This window comes from Aplidium turbinatum, chromosome 14, assembly GCF_918807975.1.
Source record: "Aplidium turbinatum chromosome 14, kaAplTurb1.1, whole genome shotgun sequence".
Lineage (NCBI taxonomy): Eukaryota > Metazoa > Chordata > Ascidiacea > Aplousobranchia > Polyclinidae > Aplidium > Aplidium turbinatum.
Window position 1 is genome coordinate 12,474,281 of NC_137485.1, and position 15,461 is coordinate 12,489,741.

Genomic DNA, 15,461 nt, shown 5'->3' on the forward strand with positions numbered 1-15,461 from the left:
ATGAATAATTTATGGAATTCAATTAAACAAAAGAAAATATAATCACTGCTAATAGAAGCGCATGCGACAAAACTTGATAATACAATGTAAGGATACAAAATAAAACATTCCCTTTGAGTTACAAGCATATTGGCTCCATGGAGTCGTGGCAGTTACAAGGTAAAACATTTCCTTTGACTTAAAAGCATATTAGCTTTGGCTCCATCAGGTCGTGGCAGTTGTATCTCTATCCAGACTATCACGCTCAGCCAGCAAAGTTGCCAATGTGATGGGAATTGTTTCAATGTCACCAGCTGATGGGAAAGTAGTAACTTTTCTAGTTAAAAATTAAGGCATCATAGTTTCGTCCAAACAAAGATTGTGATCATAAAAAATAGCACAGTTTTAGCGTCTTCCCGAGCTGCTAAAGTTACAGAAAGATACACAAAGCTTGATTGCCATAAATTTTTGAAAAAATTTGCATTCTTTTGGAAGCTTTGGAGCTCATCAACATAATAATTTTATTCTTCAACAGAGTTAGCCTAACTGAAAAATATTGTATTAGATTTAACAGTCGGTAATGATATAAGTTTGCTTGGACAAAAAAATAATTCTTTTAAAAAAGATTTTAAGTCTTATAGGGCTTTATACAATAAACAACAAATTACTTTTTTTAAAGAAATCTTAAAACTTTATTTAAGCCTAAATTATCAAGCTAATTGGTTGCTACAAAGGAAAGTTTAACTGTAAACTTTGTTTTGCAATGTTACAAAATCATGAAGAGGTTCTTCAATTCCGTTTAGGTCGGCTGCATTGCCGAATGGTGAGAGCCTTGATGCGGCAATCGAAGGGGCATCGGTTTGACACCGCTCAAAAGCATGGCTGCGTCTTTGGTAAGACATTTAAAGACGTACCTGAAGGTGGATACGAAGATTGGCTTGCCTTCGAGTCCACTTGTCTTCGAGTCCCAGGCGTAAGCCTGGATATCACAAAAAGTTGCGATTTATAGGATGCCATTTATATCAAACTGGTGACACTGGTCAACTCTGCGTCGTTTAATTGTGCTGTTGTTGAAGCTAAAAATTCAAATCCTGTAGACCTAAATGTAATTTTTCATGAAGGGCTGACAAAAACAACAGATAGCCTTGTCACTCTGTAGAATCGGCAGTGAGTAGGCCTAATGAAAACAAGTTCTGCACAATGCACATGCGAGGGAAGCTTAATTAAATATTCTTAACCGATTCGGCTGAGCAGTGGCCTAATTAACAAATGAACTGGAATACTTGTTTAAGCTTTGCTTATGTTTTTTTAACCGTGAACTTAAGCATGACTAATTTTCTGAAAGTCGTTTCATATCGGAAAGAACACAAACCGCGTTGTTATAAAATGCAAATTCTGTAGAGTTTATGCACAGTAGGAGGCGTGAAAGTCTGCAAACAATGAAAAAATTGATACATAGGCAGGAGCGCTGATAGGGGGATTAAGAAGTATTATAGGGCCAAGGCCAAAGATGATTTTAGTGCCCGAAACTTTTCTAAAGGGTTCGGAAACAATGCGTATTCTTTTGCTATTAATCGTTTGCATTTATCCATTTTGTTTCAGAGACAACTTGGACAATGCAGCTTTTTATGTAGAAAATCAACTTAGCAGCCTAAGGGTAGTAGGAATTTTCGTATTTTTCTTCTCTTGAAAAAATGATGCCGCAGGTTTAAAATAAAAATAACAGTAAGAGGCTTGGCATTAGCATGGCTTCCTTTAAGTAACTTTTGATTCTTGACGAACCTTGTTGACAGGACCGTTTGTGTTGCTCAGGCTACTGTTTTGTGAAGGCATTTACATCAATTTATTGTCACTCATGCGTTACTGAAACGTTTGAATTGTTAAAAGTAATCAATAATTTATTTCTTAGGCTTTAATCATTTTTATTGATTTAAGCAATAAAAATAAACTTTTTCTCTTTGTTGATTTGTTAAAGAAGACGCGAAACATTTTAGCTTTCACAAAACAATTTTACTCACAACATCTCGCATAATGTTTTTGCATTTTTGCAAAACTTTATCTCCTTTAGGAAGCAGCTGACTCGATGACTGATATAGTATTTTGTTGTTTCCTGTCTGTTGTTGAATATAATTGTATTGGATTATGTTTAACCATAGAGACTAAATTACAACTATAAAATGGTAAAAATGGTTTATGTTTGTACCGTATACTATTTTTCGAAACAGACAAAATAAGAGGTTTCTTTCTCTCTCTCTTTAGAAACAATATTTATGACTATAGCCTAATTACTCATCTTAAAGGCATTGGCGTTAAGCAACTGTTGAATCTATGCCCAAAGGTTTTTGATATAATGAGTATTTTTTTGGATTACGTGTAGTGCGTAAGCGTAGCTTGCTTTCCGCAAGCGTAGCTTGCTTTCTTTGTTGTTTATTCTTGCTGTCACTTCATTGTCAAGTTTTGATCGATTTCTTTCCGCTGCAGACCAACATCCGTTGTAATTTAGTTGACGACCGCTGATGGTTGATAAGGAAGTTGGAAACTTGCAGAAATAGGCGCATCTAATTATAGAGTTTGGCAACTTGTTTGTTCCGAAAGTCACGTGCATGTCTAATTAGTTTACAATAGGTTTGTTTGTCACTCAGCAATGTCAGTTTTTATGATCAGCTCAGCGGGAAATGGGCAGCCAACTTTCTGCTTCTCGCAGGTTTGGGTGTATTTTCTGGTTCTTCAGTATAAGAAATATTTGATAATGGTTATTTGCGTTTTCCTTTATTTAGTGCAGTGAGAACAATTGAGAGTAATAATATCATCAACGCACAATTTTGCAGCAACGGTCATATTATCGGAGGGTCCGTAAAGTAAGTTACGTTTGGAGCTTGGCCAAGAATCATTTTTAGAGGCTGGAAATTTTTTCATGGGGAATCGAAAAAAGCACTGCGCATTTTTTGTTTTTTTATTGTGATGTTATAACTCTGCATCCATTCCAGATTTCATTACCTTGAAAATCTTTCCTTTATTATCTTATGAATAGGCTACTTTTCCTTTTTTGAGGTAGTTAGGCTGTCTTAGAATTGTTTTGCTTGACCGGCCGGTGCCTTTCATTGAAGCAGAGCTCCAACTGATGTCCTGTTAAATTGTGCAAGTCCATGTATTTTAGACATGGTGATGATCATATAAAAACTGTTGGAAATACTATAAAATAGTTATGTTTTTATTGATAACCATTTTGTTCTTTTCTTTGTTTTGATAAGACTTTTTCCTTTTGAGAGTGTAGAAGTGTTAGTAATACTATGAACCTCTTTAGAATTTATTTTAACAACTTAACAAACTTGTTTTCTTTTTTTTACTTTTGTCCTTATTTTTGTACCTATAATAAGTGTGGCAGTTTTAATTCGTATCTGTTTCATTTCATGGTAAAGTGTTAATTTGCTTTCAAGGCTTTGTGGTGTAACTCAAGAAATAACTACCATTTTGCATTACAAACAAAGTGCGGTAGCGTAGATATTGTAGAAAGCAAAGCTATATTTTTGTACTCTAGTTAGTGGCGTAGAGTGACTCATTTGATTGTGCTGGGGTCACTCCAGAAGCACTATATAATTAACTTGAAACGAAACTTTAGCTTTTTTAGGCAAGTTTTAGTCTATACAATTTAAAATTTCACCCATCATCTAATGCACGCATCTATAATAAAATTTGGCCATATATACCTCTCTAACTTGGGTTATTTGCAAACTTACACAATATGCATAATACAAAAAACCTCAGATCAAAATGAAAACATATGCGCAAATCTGCTATGGATTCTTCATTTTCCTGAATTTGGCAAATGGGCTTGAAAGACTTATTTGTTTAAAGTATCCTACAGTTCGTGCTGCATATACTGTAGGCTACTCACGACGCTAAAGTGCCGCAAAGAACATTCAATTAACCATTTGGCTAATGTAGGCCATAAACCTTATAGGGTAAAAAACTTTGAATCAGTGGCGAACGAGGAAAGTTTTTATGGTTGAGGTTGAAAACAATGCATGAAGTTACGATAAAAAGAAACGTGTTAACAAACTTTTACTCTGCGCTAAATGGCTTATAAAAGTTACAAAATGTAGCCTAGGTTTTTAATTATAAGCATAATTAGAGGGGCAACATTGTTCATTAAATTTAATCGATGTTGTTTCAATTGTCATTAAAGAAATAATTTTAAATTTTTATATTCTATTTTAAACAAACATTTTTTAAATTTAACGTCTAGAAAAACCTTGCTTTAAATTGAGCAATATTGTGAAAAACAAAGTGTGCGTCTTAAAGAAGACGCAATTTGGATCTAAAAAAATAATCAAATAGTGTCCAAAAAATGTCAAAAAGTTTGAGTGCAACCCCCCAGACCCCTGATTTCTTTTTTACTTAGTATACTTATTATATAGCGTAGCTTATACTTCATTTCACACATTTTACTTCGGACTTTGTCGCCTCTTAAATAATTTTGTAGATCCGCAACTGGTTATGGGGCTAGTTCAACATTGGTCAAACATTACTAATTATACAACACCGCTTGATTACAGTATATCACACGGCTTACAATAAAGCGATTCTCATAGGCTTGCAGTTCTTTGTTAGTCCCAGCTAGACTAGCAGTAAAAATATATATTTTATGTATAAGTACTTCAGCAATAGGCATGTTAAGCAATGTTGAATTAACAAAACTTTAATATTGATTTAAAGAAATCCAGCCTAAAGCATTTAACCTATTAATCGGCTTCATAGCCGAGTGGTGAGAGCGCTGTAACGGCAATCGAAAGGGCGCCGGTTCGACACCGCTCAAGAGCATGCGGTTGTGTCTCTGGCAGGAAACTTAAATGAATGCCTGGACATGAAGAGTGGCTTCCTTGCCTTCTCGTCCACTTAATCTAAATCTTCAACCACCAAGTGTAAGCCTGGATACGACAAAAAAAAAACTATTAATAATTTTTTTATTTGAAATAAAATCTCTTGAAATATCTACTCTACATTAGCTTTTTTGCAGCCAATAAACTCATTTGCACTCAAACATGAGTTAAAGGATACTCAGAAAAAAGTTCTTTTTAAATTTTCGAAGCTGTCATTTACTTTTCTTTGCTTTTATTGATTCTCATACAACTTTCCATCCACAATCTTTAGCCATTACGAGCCGTTTAGACCTACTTGTATACTCCAGTGATCAACAATTCTGTGAAGTGAACGCGCTGCTGTTCTTTTACTGAAACATCACATTGGCTACAGGAGGTATCAAGACAACCAGTAAACACTAAACACATTCGTATCAGATAGGTCAGGTTCAAATCTTCACACTTTTGAAGTCGCGTGACGGTGAGGGTGTTTTACCAAAAGACATCGTAAAAAATGTAGTTTTCTGAATGTTTCGTTGCAGTAGGTTACTCTTAATTTAGCGATCATGTTATGTTTGTTGTTTGCATAAAAAAAATTAAATGATTAAATATTAAATAGTTTGCAGAGAAAACAATTAAACGTTTTGAAGTTTTTGTGATCAATTTTACTACATGCTTGCTTAATACGTCCCTGAGCGGCATACACCAGTCTGTGGTGAGTTAAAAAAACTCCGTAGTTTCAACAAAATTTTATCTATGACAGTTTACAGAAAGAGCAAAGTCAGAAAGTATTCAATAAAAAAGGCTGTGAAAGCATTTTTGGCTTCCTTTCTTACCGTTATCGTATTAAAAAAAAAGCATAGAGAAAAGACTGGTACGAGGAGCTACTGCTTGCGACGTGCCAGTAACAAAAAACAAACTTTTTTTATATAAACATAAATTGTAAGACAAATCTATTTTCTACCTAAGAATTGGCCTGCTATAGTAGCCTACTATGGGACAGTGGAACAGGTTGCGGGATTTCTAAGACTACTCACTAAAGACACAGTCAGCTTTAGAACGATTCAAAGGCCCGACCGTAGATATAGAAAGGTAAGTTAAGTTACCTACCTTGCAAAAAGATTGCTGTGAATGCATTTGAATTGTAAAAAGTCTGCATGAAAATAAGACAATACTGAAATAAACGTAGACCTAAATGTAAACTGGAAACTAAATAGAAAATATAAGAAGCAGAAGAAATGGATACCAATAAATTAAACAAAATATTTTCTAAATAACCCACTTTCACTAATTATTCTAATTACATTTAAACACTTCAATTGTTTGTTGTGATGTGCAAGACTGCTAACTGGGTCGATTTTAATTTATGTAGAAGATAGGCTATTTACAAAGCATCTGCAAGTCCAGATTACACATTAGTTTGAGTCTTTCGTTTTCTTTTTTATTTACAAGTATCGTGCTTTTCCATTAGTTTTAAGTTCGTGTTCAGCAGAATACGAAATTTTCGCGTCAGTCGCCGACGTTTACCCTTAATTACTTGACATTTAATATATGTTATAATTTTTACCTTTGCCAGTAGTCTACCCTTTTTTTCGTTAGTAAACTGTGAGTATTTCTGTTTTAATAGATGCAAAATATATTTTCTTTTCCAAATCAATGATTAACTAAACTCAATCAGCATTTTTAATTTGAATTCCGAGCTTTCGACTGTCAAATGTAGGCCACATTCGAGTTTATGGTTTTGATGATTATGTTTTTTTCAAATGCTTTGCTGCAGACTTTTTAGGTTAAACGTAGACTATTTTTATTGAAAGCAAATGACATATGTTATTAATTATTTTCATGATTAAAAAGACTTTTGATACTGCTGCGTTTTCGCAAGATTGCTATTTTATCAATGAATTGATTGCCAAAGTTTTGCTTGTTACTATTTCATGGGTAATTTATCTACAATAAAACTTTAATGTACAAAGTAAATATTTTTGATGTTTTTCAATGGTCATGTCAACTTCATGATGTCCAACAACAGTACCCTTGCGTCGATGTTATTCTTCAGCACTCAGTTTGATCAAACCAAAAGTCCAAATGACACTGAACACGGCCAAGAAATTGCTTTGGTCATATCAACACTTGCTGGACTTTGCAGCCTTGTTACGGTGGTTGGAAACATCATGGTGATTTTATCTTACATCATCAACCAAAGCCTGAGAAATTTCAGCAATTACATGATATTGAGTTTGGCCCTAAGTGATCTCACAATTGGAGCTTTTTCAATGAATGTCTTCACCACATACAACGTTCATCAGTCGTGGACTCTAGGACAAGACATGTGCAAAGCATGGCTATCCGTGGACTACACCGCCAGCAATGCTTCTGTAATGAATTTGCTGGTTATCTGTGTTGACAGGTACGATGTAGGGCTTAGCCTACTTGTCTGCAATGCTTTATCGACTTAATTAATAATTTAAAAGTTTTTTATTGCTTTTCTTTTGTCTGTACGGTACTTTACACAACACAAAGTATAAACACTTTTATTAGGCTAAATAGACAAAAGTAAAAAAAAAATGAATATAATCACTTCATCGAAATTTTCTAAAGCCTAAATTGCTTCTCCAGTCGATTTGTGTTCTCATGTTTTATTAGAATTTAGTTTTGAACTCCCTACAAAACAATGCACTGTGATGTATGGCTAAGTGTAAGTAGCCACCAATAAAAAAAATTCCACTTATATAAACTGCTTGATATACTTAAGATAGAGGATAGTTATAAACTTGAACTTGAAAAATAATGTTTAAAATTTATCATAATATATATTACTAATACATTTAAAAAGCATGCTCACCAAATCTAACGACAGGCACGTGTAGCCTACTCAGTCAAAAGTGCTAAAAATGAGTCTATATATATTCAACAAATAAACTCCAATTCTGGAAAAAAAATGTTTCAAATCTGCTGGAAAAGCCTTGTGGAATAACATCTCAAAGCACATTACAATGTTGTTTGATTCATTCAAAAAGAAATATAAAAATGAACTCATATCAAAATGTTAAAAACTTATGGCATTGTTTCCTTTCAGAACTTATAAAGGTTACCATCAACTGATCAATTGATGTGATAATTTTGATTAGTATTGTATTGTTATTGTTGATAACTTATATAAAATACATAAAAAAATATTTAAAACAATGAAAACTATTAATATTACAAAAAGTGCTCAATGCTAAGCAAAAAAGCAAAGCAGAGCGAATTAAATCAAATATGGTTGTTTCTATCTGAATCCTTAACAGCCTGTTTCACCTACACGGATCATCAGAAGGTTCTTATTCAAATAGAATCTATTTGAATAAGAAATGATATTATAACTACATTCTATTTGAATAAGAACCTTCTGATGATCCGTGTAGGTAAAACAGGCTGCTAAGGATTCAGATAGTAATAACCATATTTGATTTAAAAAAATATTTATATTTTCTGCTATTTGTGCATTGAAATGAATGTGGAGTTATATTGAAAATGAACTTGATTGATCTGTAATCACTAATATTACACCTTGTTCGACAGTTTTTAGTTCCTATTATCCAACACAGATGGTTTGTGGAACTTCTACTTTAAAATTCTTTGTTTTCTGTAAACCCCACATACACCTGAAACATAAAATAGTCATTTTTGATATATAGGCTGCTGTTCTGTATTTACATAGGCTTACTGCCCACTTTACATATTTGCATAACAATGCAGGTATATCGCCATAACCAAACCAACAAAGTACAAGAGATGGTGCACACCTAGAAAGGCAGCATTGGCAATTACAGGCGTATGGTTGACATCTTTCTTGATGTGGGTTCCGGCCATAAACCTCTGGGATGTTATATCCGAAAATGCAACTCTTCCGGAAGGGCATTGCTATATTCCATTCATCAATCATAATCCATATCTTTCTGTTGCCACAATCGCCATCGCTTTTTACTTCCCGGCTTTTCTTATGTGTGCTCTTTACCGACGAGTCATTCATGAACTAAAGCGAAGACGAAGGTAAGAATTCACTGTGGACAAAAGGGGAACATTTTATAGTTTAGTGCAGGGGTACTTTACCAGGGGTGCACGCACCACTAAGGGGTATGAGACCTATGCTTAGGCGGTGCGGAGATGCTAAAGTATCAAGGTTTGTTATAGTATGACGTAAGAAAGTTGTTTACCAGGTTTCAACAAAAATTTCGAACTGTAGGCGACTATTACTTTTCAGCCAATCCTAGGGAGGGAGGGGGTGCGAGAACTGGTTGATAATTTCAAGGTGGTGCAGACAAGGCAAAAGGTTAAGAACCGCTGATTTAGTGTATCTTTTGTGTATAAAATATCTTGTACTCTTTTGCATGATATTTATATTTTTTTGTCGCAATGAATGCTAGAAAGACCAAGATGTAGAATAGGGTGGCTCGTTTTTAAACTTTTTTTTTAAATTCTCTTGGGGTAGTGGGGAAATGGTGGCAATGAGTGAGAAAACAATCATGACAAAATTTGAGATTCGTAAAAAATTGTTTTCAGCCTCCTCATGGGGTCCAAAAATCGAAAAATGGGGTCAAAAACGCAATTTTTTTCAAAAATTTTTTTAGTTTGGGTAGATACAATATGATGATGAACTGTTTTATTTCGATCAACGGACGCACGAGTACAAAATAATTGACACGGCGAGAAGAACACAATAAACATAGCCAGGTCAGAGACTTTAAAGAACCGGCCTGCCACGTCCCGTGGAGGCGGGGAGCGGCGTGATTATGGGGTGGCGATGCACCCGGAAGGAAAGTCCACCAGCTTAGGTCGCGGGGGCCAGGCTGGGGAGTCTAGGTACCTGTGGAAGGAAAGTGTGGATTGAGAATTTTGTGCGACTCGTCCGCAAAAGTTAGAATGGCGGAACGGGCCAGGCAGACGGGCTTTGCTTTCTGCAAACGCAAAAAGGTCAGCTCACGACGGGCCGGGCGACAGAAGTTTTATAAAGCCAGGCAGCGCCCACGTCTCCATCACGTGACCGTAACACAGGTACGTTCAACTCCTATACCCGGTCTGCCCGTAGACAGACCGGATAAACTTTGGGGTCTCCCACGAGGAAGAGATGCTTAGCTACAAGGACGATTTGAATACTCGTGGGAGACGAAAATTATATAAAATCTGGAGCAAAGGCTCAATTAATTGGTGTAAAAAAAAAAGATGGTAAGTGGGAATATATTGTATGCTTTACCTACCGAAAAAGTGTTGACGTTGAACCAACGAGCACGGATGTGCACTGGCCAGACGTTGGGGCAGGTTCGCCCAGATGGGTCGGGGGGACTAGCGATCGAAGCGTAGATATGACTAGGCTACGTTACCAGGAAAAATATAGAATAGTGGGATGAAACTTTGGAGGTTGCATCGAGTTGATCAGGAAATCATGTTTATCGATGAGTTAAAAGCAACGCGAGGTTGATCCGAGCGGGAAAGAGCAGCGTATCGAGAGAAGGTAGTGGTCACAGCGGTAAACCATTTAGATATAACTAAATAACCTAAAGTCATTTGAACTATTTTTTCAGCTTCCTCACAACTTCTAAAAATTTTGATTAAGCTGAAAATTTCGCATTTTTGTTTGTGGTAACATAACTACAAACTTCGTCAGTGACGTAAATTCAAATAAAAGACGTCACTTTTTCCTATCAAATTTTATTAAAAAATGACGCAACAGCTCAGGGCAGGTCTATAAAGAAAAATACAATGACGTTTTATAGCTGGCAAAATGTCTAACGCAATTGTGTATCATGTAACCACCCACAAAAATGTGAAATTTTCAGCAAAATGGAAATTTTCAGAAGCTGTGAAGAAGCTGAAGGAATAATTCAAACGACTCCAATTTTTTTTCTTAGGCTAATTAGATATATCTAAACAATCTTGTATCTACCCAAACTAAAAATATTTTTGAAAAAAAATGTGTTTTTGACCCCACTTTTCGATTTTTGGGCCCCATGAGGAGGCTGAAGACAATTTTTTACGAATCTCAAATTTTGTCATGAACATTTTCTCACACATTGGCACCATTTCCCCACTACCCCGAGAGAATTTTTAAAAAAAAGTTCAAAAACGAGCCACCCTAATGTAGAATAGGCCAAGCAAAAAAGTTGTTTGTTGCAGCGAAGAACGAATATGATAAAAATAAAAGTCCGCTATCTTGGAAAAACAATTCGTGACAATAAAGGCTATCATGCGCTTTTAGTGTTTTCTTGGCGTTTAATGATGACTTAAAAGTAATTTAGAAAGAATTTAGATAACATTTTGTAACAGTTGTTGTAAGAGCACTCTATAGGTTAGGAATGTGCTACAGGCACGACTACATTATATCTATACAATATAACTTACATATTTTTCGACCCTTCTAAAACCAAAATTGCAAATTTTGTTAACCAAAAAGGTAATACAGACTAAGCTTATCTATTTCTAATAAGCACTATCCGATTCTATTTCTTCTTCTTGCGTATTAAATAGCAGTCACGTTATTTCATCCAGGCACTGCAGCCATTGGACTGTGCTGCTATCAAGCGCTGTAAGATGGGCATTTCCATTTTGAGGTCCGAAAATTGGGCAGTGATGAATGATGTGTTGTGCAGTTTGGGAGGCTGATCCACATGCTCTATTTTTGCTTTTGCCTTAATTGAAGTAGGCTAACTAGCGCCGTCCGTGATGCAACAAAATGAAAATTAAACTCCTCGATGAGAATTTTGTTTCTGGCCCACTGGTCTGAATTGCAATGTTTCTGGAATGTAAAAAGGGGGCTAGATTTCAATACTAAAAAGTTGTGATATGAAGCAGGTCTCTCTTCAGTAAAGCAACGGGAAGGACCTTTGAGATAACCTGCAAGCGTATTTTGCAGCATTCGCATTATGGTGTAGCCTAGTGTAGGCCTATGTCACAATCCTGTATTGATTGGAGGTTAGAGCTTTTATACATCATTTGATCTTTGAAATAAATAAGCATAAAGTAATTCAATCTATCATGTATCATATCGATAGCAATAAGCTTGACTTACTGTAAAATACAAAACCGTTATGATCAAATCCGGCGGTGCCAGTGATAAGACTTGTTTACAACGTGTCTAGTCTTATTTATTACGATGTGACTTTTCTCAGTAGGCCTAAGATAAACCAAATTCATTGATGAACGTGTTGTCTCGCAACGCCTCACAATGGCACACCTCAAAGTTGCAGTCAGCATTTTCTGTTTACTCTTTGCGTTTTCACCAGCACTCCACCAGGCTGTTATTGTGCCAAGCTTGACTTTTATTGGATTGTATTACAAATAATCTAACACAAAGTGACATTAAAAAGCCAATATATTAGACTCCTCTATTTTAGTCACATTTAGTGTAACTTAAGCCAATCTTTAAGATGACGATGAAGTCTAAAATGCAGAAAGCATTAGCGCTATCTAACCTATGCAACAAACCAATACCAGCCTTGTCATGTCTTATGTTTCAACTCTCTCTTGTTTTCGACATGACGCTATCGGTTGGATAGTATGGCCAGTTGCAAGGACCTAGCTACGGAGGTAGGCTTGAAGGGCAATAGCCCCCTCAAAACTGTACCCTGCCCCCTCACAAAAATAATTAGCTACTACTTTAATACTATTTCAACGTTTTAATACCATTGTAATTTATTTTGATTTATGTTTGCCTCCTACGCCCCCAACAGTGTTTTTTACCCTTCTAAAATTTCCTTTCTAGCTGCGTCACTGGCGAGTTGACAACAATAAAAATCAAATGAGACCAACGTACAATTGGTATTGAACACACCAACAATAGTCTTTTCGATGATTAAGCCGACTAAGTAGCTTACATCACGGCCAAACTTTTTTATCAACCTTAATCCGCTGATTGGAACCGCCGACGATGAGTTTTGCCAAAATTGATTTTCCAGTATGTCATTAGAGTAAGTTAGACGGTCAACGTATCCGGAGGCTTGAAAGATTAGCTATTGCTACATATAAATCTCATACTTGCATAGGAACAAAAGATTTAATTCTTCCAGCCAAGATAATGTTTTAATCACCATCCTATGTTCTTTTCTACACGAGTAGCCAGCCTACAAGGGCGATTTATGTTCAGCTGTTTAAAGTAAGATTGTAGTTAGTTCCTAAAAATTATGTGACACTTTGCTATCGCAGGCATGGCATCGATGTTAAAGCCGTGTGCAATGTGTGAACGTTTTTAAATGTGGGTAGTTTATTTAGGGAAAATTGAACGACTGAAGTGTTCTCTTTTGAATCATAAATTTATGTTTGTTTCCAACCGAAATAAAGTAGTAGCCTAAATAAAACACAATGTGTAGTTTGAAAAAAAGATTGTGCTAAACGTGAAAGAATTACACGTGAAATAAAACACAATGTGTAGTTTGAAAAAAAGATTGTGCTACACGTGAAAGAATTACACGTGAAATAAAACACAATGTGTAGTTTGAAAAAAAGATTGTGCTACACGTGAAAGAATTACACGTGAAATAAAACACAATGTGTAGTTTGAAAAAAAGATTGTGCTACACGTGAAAGAATTACACGTGAAATAAAACACAATGTGTAGTTTAAAAAAAAGATTGTGCTACACGTGAAAGAATTACATGTGAAATAAAACACAATGTGTAGTTTGAAAAAAAGATTGTGCTACACGTGAAAGAATTACACGTGAAATAAAACACAATGTGTAGTTTGAAAAAAAGATTGTGCTACACGTGAAAGATTTTAAATTAACATCAACCTCTTTTTTGTTTAGAGGATGCTTGGACATGCAAGCATTTATAAATCCTTTTTATGAGCAAGCGATGATCACTTAAGCTACTTACCATATCCTAGATCTTATTGCCGACGTAGCCAGCTAAGAGGATGTTTGTTTATTGTTACAGAGGAATACGGTCGATAATTCAAGATGCCTCTGTCACTATGGCCAGTAGAGGATTTGGCAATAAAAAAAGAAGCTTTTCCTGCAGCAGCGATGTTTTACTCACGAAGACCTCAACAAACAGCAATGCAATAACAACAAAGGTTAGCGACAATGTCATAGTAAAGGAAAAAGTGAAAATCGTGGTCAAAAAGGAAATGCTGCTAAGTTTCAGTGAAAAGAACGAGAAGTTGGATACTTTGGCCAAATTATCAACAACGTCGAGTGCAGGAAACATTGACACCGTGAAGACTCATATTTTTTCACAGAAACGATCAAGACATGAAAATGATGTGACTACGTTAGATAGGATTATAAAGGCAGACCGTCCATCAGCGCACAAACCCAACTTGCTTCGTTCGCATGGCACAGCTTCGTTACGAGCTTCCACGCCCAAAGCGCCGGTTCACGATCGCTTCATGATGAAAAGCAAATCGATCAGTTACAGCACAGACTCAGAAAATGAAAAACAAACTTTGACGCGACAAATTACCCGCGCGCGAAAGTCACTACGGACCATTAGAGACCAAAAGATAACACTTCTTTTAAAGTTTATCTTGACATGCTTCATTTTGTTATGGCTTCCTTATAGCTTGATTGTTATGGTTGCCGCACTTTGTCCTAACCTCACCATACCCTCTGTAGTGTGGAATTTAAGCTATTGGCTTTGTTACTTGAACAGCACAGCAAATCCTTTTTGCTATGGGTTTTGCAACGAAAATTTCCGTCGTACTTTCGAGGCAATCCTAACTACACCCTGGTGGACCAAAAAAATTCGAAACGATTTACGACAAGGACGCAAGGCTTTGACTGCGAAGCCTCGCGCAATACTAAAAGTCTCCGAAGAAACTGTGTAGAAAATGTGCAATGAAATCGCTGGCATTTAACCAAAACATTTGAAGTTTTTGATATAACTTATTCAATTTGTTGAGAACCCGTGTTATTTGAACAAACATATGGAACAATTTAAAAGACTTTTCTTTTCTCTTGCATTCAGCAGTTTCTTCTGCCGAAACATAAGTTATTTCTTGAAGCTTTTTGTAGTTCCAAAGTAAACGGATTCACGAAAGGACATTAAATGAAACGGCCATTGATTTTATGTCAACTTTTTTGCTGTTAGCAAATTTGTCGAGTTTTACTGTAGCCTACTTTCCCACAATGTCAAAACAATGCATAAAACAGCATGTAAATGATCTTTGACACGATCGAAGACCTCTTGTGTCTTTTGATATTATTGAAACAAGCTTGTTCAATGTTCATGTCTCATTAATCCCGGCATTAATCTTTGGCATTTCAAATTTTTCTATTCTTGTTGTAATCGCCGAAAAAAATCAATAGCAAGAAAACCGTTTCCACAAAATTACAAAGATGATTTGTATTCTAATTTTCCTGGAATAATAAAACATTCGATGGATAGCTTGCTACGGTCAGTTCAAGGAAAAATAGTAAAATCAAGACAATATGGGTCAATAGTTAATATATGGTGATGAGCAATGCAACTCAACGCCAGATATTCTTCCACTGACATGACATGGTAAATTAAAAAAGAATGGCTTACCTCAGAGCCTTTGAGGGGATAATTTGGGCCCGGCACCAGTGAGAACCGCAGACCCCAAATCAAGACTCTTCTTAGAAAAAAGGCACTTTATCTAAACAATATTAGTTTATCAAGTTTTTGG

At 35.7% G+C, this 15,461-nt stretch overlaps 1 protein-coding gene across 1 annotated transcript; it reads left to right on the forward strand.

Annotated features, from left to right (window-relative positions):
- The first annotated feature begins 6,853 nt into the window (after positions 1-6,853).
- On the forward strand, positions 6,854-14,639 carry LOC145782906 (muscarinic acetylcholine receptor M2-like). Its single transcript, XM_082594669.1, has 3 exons — positions 6,854-7,245; positions 8,577-8,870; positions 13,748-14,639. Exons 1-3 carry the CDS (start codon positions 6,854-6,856, stop codon positions 14,637-14,639), a joined length of 1,578 nt encoding a protein of 525 aa, XP_082450795.1.
- The last annotated feature ends 822 nt before the right edge of the window (positions 14,640-15,461 follow it).

Excerpts from the sequence above, each read along its gene's own strand:
- LOC145782906 (XM_082594669.1), top strand. The coding sequence starts at position 6,854 with ATGTCCAACAACAGTACCCTTGCGTCGATGTTATTCTTCAGCACTCAG. Across the intron at positions 7,246-8,576 it reads CTGGTTATCTGTGTTGACAG|GTATATCGCCATAACCAAAC; the intron begins GTACGATGTAGG and ends ATAACAATGCAG. Across the intron at positions 8,871-13,747 it reads GAACTAAAGCGAAGACGAAG|AGGAATACGGTCGATAATTC; the intron begins GTAAGAATTCAC and ends TTATTGTTACAG.